The 11,477-nt window shown below is 44.1% G+C and overlaps 1 protein-coding gene across 1 annotated transcript; it reads left to right on the top strand.

Moving 5' to 3' along the window:
* Nucleotides 1-7,025: 7,025 nt before the first annotated feature.
* On the top strand, nucleotides 7,026-7,958 carry LOC102494645 (olfactory receptor 11L1). The gene has a single exon (XM_006153455.1). It carries the CDS (start codon nucleotides 7,026-7,028, stop codon nucleotides 7,956-7,958), a length of 933 nt encoding a protein of 310 aa, XP_006153517.1.
* The last annotated feature ends 3,519 nt before the right edge of the window (nucleotides 7,959-11,477 follow it).

Raw genomic sequence — 11,477 nt, 5'->3', positions numbered from 1 at the left:
GGCCGTGGCCACGGCTCTGATGCCGGGAAGCTGCAGCGGGGGTGGCCATTGGAGGGAGGTGCAGAAGAGCAGATTTCAAGCCTGAAGGAGCCTTGCAGTGAGTTGGCAGAACACACGGTCTACAGCTTTCCCTGCGAGAGAGGCTAGGCAACGCCTGTGACAACGTTTCCGAGGCCGGCTGACCCGGGGTGGCTGATGTATTGCTAGGCTTTAAGTCGAACCTGATACTCTTACCGTTTCAGAAAACTGAGGCTACTGAACCACTCTCCCGTTCTGGCCTTTTGTTTACGGGACAGCTCACTGAATATTGTCAGGGGTTATCTACTTACTGAGGCAGAGAGGAGGGAGGAGAGATGTCCTCGACAGGCTCACACCATGCTGTAACCAGTGCTGGCCTTCCAGACAGCCGGGAGCGTGGGCCCAGCACATTCAGGTCGACCAGGGTCTGGACTTGGGCCTGTGTTCAGGGCTTAGGGTCATGTAGTGGCACCTCCTATCTGTACCCATGGGCAGCCACTATCACTGCCCACTTAGCAACTGACAGCTCCAGATCACATGGTTCTAGTCCTAAACCCAGTGGCTTAAAAAACTGGTGGCACATTCATGCCTGGTCAAAATCCCAACAGGAGAAGTGGAGGAGAAAGGGCTGTGCCCTGCCCACTATCCCCCATGGAGGGTGCTTTCTTACTGCCCTTCTCTCTCTCCCCCCAGCAAGCACTCACCCTCTAGCAACGTTTTAAAACGCTACAAATTAGGGCCTGGTGCTCAAGGTGGCTGAGTATCACGTGGCTGACCATCTGGTATATGTCATGGACCCTGCGTCCTGGAAAACACATTGGGCATGTGTGTACAGGCTCAAAATCCTGAAAACAGGGTAAATGAAGTAGAAGGCATTGTTGTGTGACCACACCCCATGCAGGTTTTGGGGGGGATTGTTGTGTTTTTCTATTTTTTCTTTTTCTTTCTTTCCTTTTTTTTTATTTTTATTTTTATTTATTTATTTATTTTGCATTCTTTCTTTCTTTGTCTCTCTCTGGCAAGAGCATACACCCTTTGTCAAAATTAAGAAAACAAAAAATTTTCACCAAAATAGTCTCAGGAGCAATTAATGAAAGCTGGGTAAATGGTGAGTTCTATCATGATCTTGGGTCAGAAGACTCAGACTCCCAGGAGACACATGCATGTGAAAAAAATGATAAGTTGTGTCTAAAATTTATATTGAAACCAAAGCTTTGAATTAGATGAAGCAATTTTGAAAACAAAGCAAAGGTGTGAGACTACCTGGAAAGCTGTGATAGTTGAGACAGAGTAATTTTCATTAATAGAAGCAAAATGCATCAGATAGTGCATCCAAAAATAGACCCAAAAGATTTACAGCCAATTTTCAAAAAAAAGGAGACCATGACAACATAATAGAAGTAGGATTATCTTTATTAGAATCATATAGAAAATATATTCAGAAAAGAAGGATATTGAGGACCAACAGATGGCATAATGGTTACCTCACTGGGTTTCCACATGCTCACTGCAGTTCAAGTCCTGGACCCAGAGGTGTGAAACTCATGCTGGGCACATGTGCACGTGTGCCCCAAATCCTGAGACTCCTCTCTCAGGAGAGAAAGGATTAAGGCATGACAAAACTTACTGGGGGGTGATTTCTTGCTCTCTGACTCTCTCTGTCTCTCTGACTGTCACACGCATCTTATAGGAAAAAATCTATCTTAAAAAAAGGATATTAGATTATTATTAAAATATTATGTCATGCCATGCAAAAATTCACCAGGAATGGTATTTGACCTAAATGTAAAAGATAAAACTAGAAAAGTTGTAGAAGAAAACAGAAAATATTCATGAATTTAGAATAAAGATGTGCATGTCCCAAATAGTATATGAAACTTACAATTGATAATATTGACTTATAAAAATTAAAACCTTTGTCTCTTGAGAAAAAAAATACTAAGGGAATGTAAAAGCAAGCCAAAACTTGGAGAAAAAAATATATGTAGCCTTCCAACTTCTAACTGATGCTATTAATCATGCACATGAGAACACCTGTATGTGACCTATTACCATGAACAACCATGGCCTCATAACATGCAAATAACCCAAAAAGAATTGCACACAGATTTGAACACTTTACCAAAATTTAATAAGAATGTCCCATGAACACATGAAAAGGTGATCACTACCATTTGTCACCAAATAATGTAGACATTTGTCACATTACTCATCCTCTAGAATGGTTTAAATTAAATGCAAGGATGTGAAGAGTGGAATTCTCATCAAAACAATATGGACAGAATTCTCTTTTGAACAGCCATGCTCCAGGAGAGAGGTGGGAATCCCATGAAGAGCTGACTCCAGCCCTCATGGGCGACTTCACATGGCTAATACCCATTAAGCCACTACACACGTATGGAAACTGTCTCTGCCACTCTCTTGTGCTCTCTGTCTCTACCTCATGGAACATAAATAAATTTTTAAAAAATTAACATTTAACAATAAGCTGAAACAGGCTTAAATGCAAATATCAACAGGTGTGAATTTCTAAACATGGTGGTAGATAAAAAAAGCCTAACATAAAGAATGTAGATTCTGTGAATCTAGAAGACCGGCCACAGTAAGTGACGGTGGGAGCCACGCCGAGTGACAGTGGGCACCATGCCGAGTGACAGTGGATGTCACGCCAAGTGACAGTGGGTGCCACGCCGAGTGACAGTGGGAGCCACACCTAGTGACAGTGGGTGCCACGACACCCTGGACAGACGGAAATGTTATTTTTTGTTTCATTCCAGTGCTAGTTACATGTGTACCTCCATTGGTCAAAACAATTTGAGCTGCTTATGTCTAATGGGTCTATTTTAGTATATGTCAATTATAACTCAGTAAAGTTGTTTTTTATTTTTTGTTTCTTTGGGTTTTTTTCGTTTGTTTGTTTTTGTTTGTTTGTTTGTTTGTTTTTCTATAGGGTGTATGCATTCACCAGAGAGGGAGAAAGAGAGAAATCACCCCCTCCCCAGGGGATGGCCATGCTGCAATTCCTTTTCCTCCAGTTTCCTCTCTGGATTTGGGGTATGCACGCACACATGCCCAGCATGTTTTTCAAGCGGCTGAATCTGGGACTCAAACCACGTAGCTGGCTCTGTGAGATCCAGCACCTTCACCTCTGCACCACCCGCTGGCCCAATAAAGCTGATTTTTCAAATGATATGATCCTGTATGTCTGTAGGTTAGTGAATCTGACTGGAGTCACTGAGACTTCCTTGGGAGAAGACTCGGTGTCCTTAACAATCTGCCTTCCTGGTGCCCACGTCAGTCCATGCCACTAACTCCCACATGACTGCAGCGAAGCTCCCACATACTCCAATACAGCCTGCAGTCTTCTAGTGCCTGTCCATGACTACTGGTTTGCAATGTCTTCCTATAGCACAAGAATGTTTGATCCATTTGGCATTTATGCACAAGGATGGGGTTGTAAAATTTCATTTCACAGAGGGGCTAATCAGTTTTCACAAAGCAATGTATTAAAATAATTTTTCATTAACAATTTTAATAAAATACATACATATGTAGAGTCTAGGGACCAGCAGATGGTGTAATGGTTACATGGCGGGACTCCCATGTAGTCCACTGTGGTTTAAGTCCTGGACCCGGTGGCTTAAACCTCATGTTAAGCGTGTGTGCGTGTGTGCCCAAGATCCTGAGAGGAGAATGAAGGAGAAGGGATTGTGGCATGGCCAACCCCCTTGGGGTGAATTCTCACTTTCTGTCCCTTTGCTTCTGTCTCTCTGGCAAGTGCACACACCTGATAGCAAAAATCCCTCCCTTTTTTTTTTTTTTTAAGTGCTTTCTAAGTTCCCTGTCACTGTACCTACATGGATGTTGACTCAATGCCCTCTATCCTGTCACTGAACCTATGCAGATGTCACCTAGATGTCCTCTCTCCTGTCACAGCACCTACGTGGATGTCACCTAGATGTCCTCTATCCTGTCACTGCACCTATGCAGATGTCACCTAGATGTCCTCTATCCTGTCTCTGTACCTACGAGGATGTCATCTGAATGCCCTCTATCCTGTTACAGCACCTACGCGGATGTCACCTAGATGTCCTCTATCCTGTCACTGCACCTATGCAGATGTCACCTAGATGTCCTCTATCCTGTCTCTGTACCTACGAGGATGTCATCTGAATGCCCTCTATCCTGTTACAGCACCTACGCGGATGTCACCTAGATGTCCTCTATCCTGTCACTGCACCTAGGCAGATGTCACCTAGATGCATTTTATCCTGTCATTGAGATATTTTATTTTCCCCAGTTCCCAGGGTTGTACTCTTTTACGTGCCCTGAACACACTCAGCCTCCTCCTGTATGTAGCTTTTTGGAGAGGGCTTCATTGTCGGTCTCTGCTCCGCTGAGCGTTAGTTTTCCACACACACTCATTAAACACTGTAAAGTGATGCCAATTCAGTGGTCCTGGTGCTTTTGCTTTGTAGCACTGTTATTGTAAATCAAGACAGTATCTGCTAATCTGGGTTATATTTCATGGGCTGGAGAGTAATTTTCTGGGCATTTACGTGGAGCAAAAATACCAGGAGGGCTTTCCTGACCCCCATTTGGAAGGGTGAATGGGCAGGAGTAGCTAGCAAAGCCACTGAGATGTTATTCTCTCATTTTCGACCTTCCTGTAGTTCCAGTTCCTCCTCAGTCCCAGGAGGAAGCACCCTGACCTTGGCCTGGGAAGGCCCCAGGGAGCAGTGGGGATGTCCCAGGTTGAGGGCAGGTCCCAGAGGTTCCAGGCTGATGGAGTCACAGCGTCCTCCCCAGGGGCCCTGAGGCCTTGCCTCTCCTGGACTCCAGCTAAGGGAGAGCAGACCAGGGGACAAAGCGTGGCATTTCTCATTCACAGATGCTTTGTGACAGCTGTGACAACTTTTTTTTTTCTTCAGCGTATTTCCCTTGTGACCCGATGAAGGCTGATGACTCCACTGCATGAATTTACTGGGGAAAAAGAGTGTAAAGAATATTTAACAAATAACATTACATTCCTGAAAAACAACGAAACAGAATATAGACTGTGAGTACCAGGAGGAGATATGGTCTGCACTAGTCCTTGCCTAGAGTGATGAAGGTGGGACAAATTATTACACAATGGCGTGTTGATAATCTTGGGTATTTCCATAGTCTGGGGCAATATTCTTCCTCAGACATTTTTGGCAAGTAAGAAGAATGATTAGAGCTTATATCTTAAAGCTGTAATATAAACAAATCCATAAGTTGCTTTTTATGCCTGTTCTTTTATTTTTATAAGAATAGTAGTTGGCTTAGAATTCCTTTCTCTAGATTCCAGTCTCTTTCTAAAGCTGTGTACAGCTGAAGACTGTGTACCCTGCTGTCACTGAAAGCAGGGTTAGATGACCATGTTTATTTTAGAAAAAGGAAAGGGATTTTCCCTTTGGAGTGACACTGGCCTCCTTCTGCTCTGCAGCTCTAATTGTGTTCTTTGCAGATAATAGGTTCTGCCTTTCTAGTAATGCTGGGAGAAAAATATCCATGCAATACTCTTCATAATAGCAACGGGAGACACTCGGTCTTACATGAATAGCATAAATGTCAATATTACTCTTAAGAAACCAGATACAAACAGAAAAATATTAATCAGTTCAAGTTCTTTCATCGAGATAGTTTCTTCAGGTATAAGATCTATTCAAAAACATTTTCAAAATCTTTTAAATTATGGTATAGTCTGCAAGTAGTATAATTTTATTTTTGTGACTTAGAAAAAAGGACAAAAGCCCTTGCCTCTTCAGGAAATTAATGTCTACAGGTTCATGTAATGGGACGAGTAGGGTGTCTCTGGTCAAACCAGCATTCTCTGATACGTTAAGTAGGTCTGACTTATAATTTCTGTGATGAGCACCATGAAAAGTTCCCCACTGTACCAGCAGTGCACGGCAGGAGCAGAGAGTACTGAGACGAAAAGTCTACACGTGATTGCACACAGTTTCATAACTGGGAATCTTCATTCAGGTCTAAAATAAGAAATCTGCGGACAGTAACCCAACAGATCCTGTCTTATTCAGCTATTTTCATTTTGATACAGGAAATTTAAGTTAGTATCTTTACTGCAGATAGTTTTAAAATTTTTAACGTGTATTTTATATATACATTGTCATAAACAAAATCGTTTTGACTACTAAGGTTTTTTTTTTTTAATGCTTTTGAAATATTTTGGCACTTAAAAATATGAATTTACCAACCGGTAAATCCTTGTTTCTAAAAATATGATTTCTGACTCTTTTAAAAATGTCTTTGGTGACCGTTCCTTATCAGTGTAGGAAAGAGGGTGGATGCAACGATTCTAAAACAAATTAGCCAAGTATTAGTAAAGTTTAAAAATTATTTTAAAATGTCCACATACACTTTAAACCCCACCCTCTGTGGTCTGGAGATGGGTTCATGCATGTACCTGTGTCCCTCCAGCATCTAACTGGTGACATGAGTCAGGGCCATGGGCTTACAACCACAGGAACCCTTCCCCACGGGGTAACTGGAATGGTGGAGAAGGTTCCTGGTTCCCTGGCCCCATTGTCTGCTGACTGCTTCATCCTTCTGTACTTTATGGTGTGAGTTCCTAGAGCAGGGCAATGCCACAGTCTCCCACATAGCCACACTCTAGGTGTAAGGTTGGGCTTGGGCCTTTTAAATCAACCTTCCTGGGTTCAAAGCCTGCTCCACCTCTTCAGAGTGATGTCACGGTGGAAAAATGATTCCTCTCTTATTTTCTTCATGAGTAGATAACTGGTATATTTGTACTAGAGATATATTTTGAAAACTATATGAGGTAATCCGTGTAAAAAGTTTATAAAAACGTCAGTTATGTTTCTAACAGCTCTTGTTTTCTGTTACGGACAGGGGTCCACTATAATCACTAAGTAAATTAATGAGAATCTTCCGTTCTGGGCTCTTGCTCACTTACCACCTGCGTGTGGTGTTCGATCCCTCCAGTCTGGAGAAGATGAACTATGGATGTGAAAAACCAAACGACAGTGACGGAGTTCATTCTTCTTGGCTTTTCGGGAGAGCCCTCTCTGCAGCTGGCACTGTTCGTGCTGTTCCTCACCGTCTACCTGCTGTCCCTCGTGGGGAACACGCTCATCGTTTTCATCGTCCTTACCGACTGCACCCTGCAGACGCCCATGTACATCTTCCTGGGGAACCTGTCCTTCCTGGAGATCTGGTACACCACGGCCACGGTGCCCAAGCTGCTGGCCACCTGCCTGCCCCGGGTGGTCACCATCTCCGTCTCCGGCTGCGTCGTCCAGTACTACTTCTTCTTCTCCATGGGCGCCACCGAGTGCATCCTGCTGGCCGTAATGGCCTACGACCGCTACGTGGCCGTCTGCAGCCCGTTGCGCTACTCGCTCCTCATGGCGCTCCCCACCTGCCTGCGCTTGGCGGCCGCAGCCTGGGCCGGGGGCTTCCTCGCCCCTCTCTTACCCACCGTGCTCATCTCTCGTCTGAACTTCTGCGGTCCCCAAAAGATCAACCACTTCTTCTGTGACTCAGACCCCATTTTTAAGCTCTCCTGCTCGGACACGTTCTTGGTGGAGGCCCTGGGCTACACGTGCAGCTCCGTGGTCATCCTGAGCTCCTTCCTGCTCACCATGTCGTCCTACGGCCACATCGTGGCGGCCATCGTCCGGCTGTCCTCCCGCGAGGCTCGCAGGAAGACCTTCTCCACCTGCGCCTCGCACCTGTCGGTGGTCACCATCTACTACGGCACCATCATCTTCATGTACGTGCGCCCTCCCGCCAAGTACAACTTCACGGTGGGCAAGGTGGTCTCGGTGTTCTACTGCGTGCTCACGCCGCTGGTGAACCCGCTCATCTACACGCTGCGGAACCAGGACGTGAAGAAAGCCTTCGCGAAGGTTCTCACGCGAAGGCAGTTCTGACCAGACACAGGCGGGGGTTGAGGCGCCCCAAGGACCAGCGACTTGGAGCCGTTCCTCGAACCGCGTTTGCAAATGGTCAGTACCATGTGAAATATACCGCCTAACGCGAGCCTGTCCGACACTTTTGGTTTCAGTGCTACTGAACAGCTGTTTTATACTTACTGGGTTTACAAAAGGCTGAGTGCAGACCGGCAGTGGATGGACAGGAACACAGCCCCTGCACACAGGGTGTCCCCAGAAGGTGCTCTGCCTTGGTCTCACATTCCAGCCAATTGCATTTTCTAAAAAATTGCCAAGAGGCATATTTGCTCACCAGAGAGAGACACAGAGAGAGTGAGAGAGGAGAAAGCCCCATGCCAGGGGGGATAGTCTCACTGTAGTCCCCTCTCCTCCATCTCTTCCACCTCCCGGGGTCTGAGACACTCAAGCTTGGTGCCCAGGGTGTTTGTGTGAGCTGTGGAATCTGGGACTCGAACCCATGAAGTTAGACATACGACATCCAGTTCATTTAACCACCAAGCCATTCTAATAACTTATAACTTAATGGTAATCATAGACAAAAAAATCCCTATCGGGTGGAAATGTGTTCCTCTATCCAGTAGGCGGACTAATACAACTTAGCTCTTAGAACGCCAAAAGTGCATTCAGTCAAAAAAAATGTATTAAACACATAAGAGAACAATCATTAGTCTTATCATTAATGATGATTTAATTAAAAATATAAACAGAGAGGGACCAGCAGTTGGTGTAATGGCTATGTCGCTGGACTCCCATGTAGTTGACTGCAGTTCAAGTCCTGGACCTGGTGGCTTAAACTCACTCTGGGCACATGTGCATGCATGCCCAAGATCCTGAGAGGAGAATGGAAGAGAAGGGATTGCTACATGTGTATGTATTATATATAAATACACACACACACAACAATATAACTTTATTAGAAAAGTATTAACCGAGATTTTGCTAGATAATATAAAACCACAAATAAGCTCCCACAGAAACTATGTTGACTCAGTGTTCTCCCTGGGGTGGGCTCCTAAATGCAATTCCAAGTGTGGTCATGCACCAGAAGCAGAGCCCCTGAGAGAGCAAATCCCACCCCTGACTTTGGGGAAGACTATGTGTTGGAATAAGGTCAGCAGTGACTGATCAACTCTTGAGAAGCACTATTTTATGTAACTAAGTTTTAAATGACAAGATAATAAAATAAAGTGTTTGTTGTATGCTTGAAATTTCCTTTGGTTTGGGACCAGCAGTTAGCGTAATGTCTATGTCGCTGAACTCCCACATAGTCGACTGCGGTTTGAGTCCCAGACCCAGTGGCTTAAACTCTCGCCGGGCGCGTGTGCGTGTGTGCCCAGGATCCCAAGAGGAGAATGGAGGAGAAGGGATTGCTGCGTGGCCATCCCCCCTGGGGGGTGATTTCTCGCTTTCTGTCTCTCTGTCTCTCTCTGTCTGTCTGGTGGGCACACGTGCCCTATAGCAAAAACCTCTACAAAAAACAAAACAAAACAAAGCAAAACATTCCTTTGTTTTAAACTTCAATATGTGATTTTCTGTGATGTATGCCAACTTTAATAAAAATATCTTTCTGAGTGCCTAGTTTTTGAAGTATAATCCTTGATTTGCTATAGGAGCACGGGGCTGTGGGTCTCGGACAGCTCCCAGCGAGCTCTCAGGGAGCGCACGCCCCGCTCCAGTCCAAGACACAGGAAGGAAGCACTCTTGCCCCATTCCCTCCTTCTCATGCCACTGTCTTGTTTTTGCAGTCTCAGATCTTATCTTACTTTCAAAAACTGGTGAGGTAGTTTCTATGGAAAAGGGCAAATTTGGCAATAATAATAATAAAATATTACATTTTTAGGCAGGATGCACAGAACAAATTACCTTAAATTTCAGAGTCTGTGCTGATGGAGATCTTTATAAAATAGAGTAATAGTATAACACAAATTCAAATGTGAATCAAAGACTAAAAATTCCCAAGGAGAAAAAGTCAGTCCAGCATCGAACAATACTTAACTGCATTTTGATTATAAACCTGAAATTTTATTCAATGTAAAGGAGGCAAATATTTCAGAGTGGACATTCACATATAGGCTGTTTTATAAACTTGATGATAGATTTACGTACCTATTTTTACTGAGAAATCAGTGTATGCAAGGGGACCTTTGTAAGTGTTTAAACTGCATCCTAATTTAGGAAATCTTTTTTAAACATCAGGTTTTATTCTGTCTGTGTATTATCCTATGGAGTAAATTTGTTAGAATAAATGATATAATTTATATTTTGTACATTAAATTTATATTCCTATGTTCATTTGAAATACTGTTACACTGAGTTTTCATAAAAATATCATGAATAGCACCACCACCCAGCTGGGGGAGTGGAGGTTAATGCAACGGGTCCAAACAGCACGATTCAGGCCCCAGACTTGGTGGCTTGAGGAACACACCTCACATATGTATGTGTGTGCCTAAAACCCCAAAAGGGGAAACAGAGGAGAAGGGATTGCATCATGGCCATCCCACATGGGGAGGTTCTTTCTCACTTTCTTTCTCTCTTGCCTTTTCTTGTAAACACATGCACTTTCTTACCTCTCCAAAAAAAAAAAAAAAAAAGAAAAGAAAAGAAAAGAAAATCTGTCTTTATCACTGATTACTGCCTTGTGAATGCAGACTTGAATTCTGGAATATATCAATAGGAAATGGAAAGTTTTAATTCATACACTTTAAGGGGAGAAAGACACTGAGATAATCTTATCATCATCACTATTCAGTCTGAAAGGCTGATACCTTTGAATTCGTTTTGTTTTCTACTTCATCACTATTCATAGGCAACCCAGCATTGTTTTTTCTTTCTTTTTAGAGTGATTTTTGCTATAGTCTGCGTGCGCTCACCAGAGAGACAGAGAAAGACAGAAATCAAGAAATCACTCCCCAGGGGGGATGGGCACACTGCAATCCGTTCACCTCCATTCTCCTCCCAGGATTTTGGGCATGCATGCAAGCACACCTGGCATGAGGTTTAAGCTACTGGATCCAGGACTCAAACCACAGTGGACTACATGGGAGTCCAGTGATGTAACCATTACACCATCTGCTGGTCCTATCCACAGTTTATGTACTTCTTCTGTGAGCAACAGAAACAGAGAGAAACAGCACCTCAACAGGGTTTTGACCTTATGACCCACCTCCACCCCAGCTGCCCTGATCAGATCCTGGGCACATGTGTGCCTGGTGTGCTCAGGAAGGAGGCCTCCAGACTTGAACCTAGAACCTCCTACCCCCATCACCATCACCAAGAGGAGCTATCCAGGATCTTAAAAATATTCATGAAAACCACGTATTATAAAAGACACTGAGTATGGATTTAAAAGGTGTTTGCACCACAATACATTCACACTTCACTTCCCTTTCCCACACACTCTGGAGATACCCTTGCACACGTACACATTTTGGGTGCCCCAGTGTGCCCCTAGGGATCCTTTCTTGCCCAAGACATCGTCCAGACTGTCCCCCACAT

This window comes from Tupaia chinensis, unplaced genomic scaffold (assembly GCF_000334495.1).
Source record: "Tupaia chinensis unplaced genomic scaffold, TupChi_1.0 Scaffold000375_1, whole genome shotgun sequence".
Classification (NCBI taxonomy): domain Eukaryota; kingdom Metazoa; phylum Chordata; class Mammalia; order Scandentia; family Tupaiidae; genus Tupaia; species Tupaia belangeri.
This window is presented reverse-complemented; position numbering and strand designations above follow the sequence as displayed.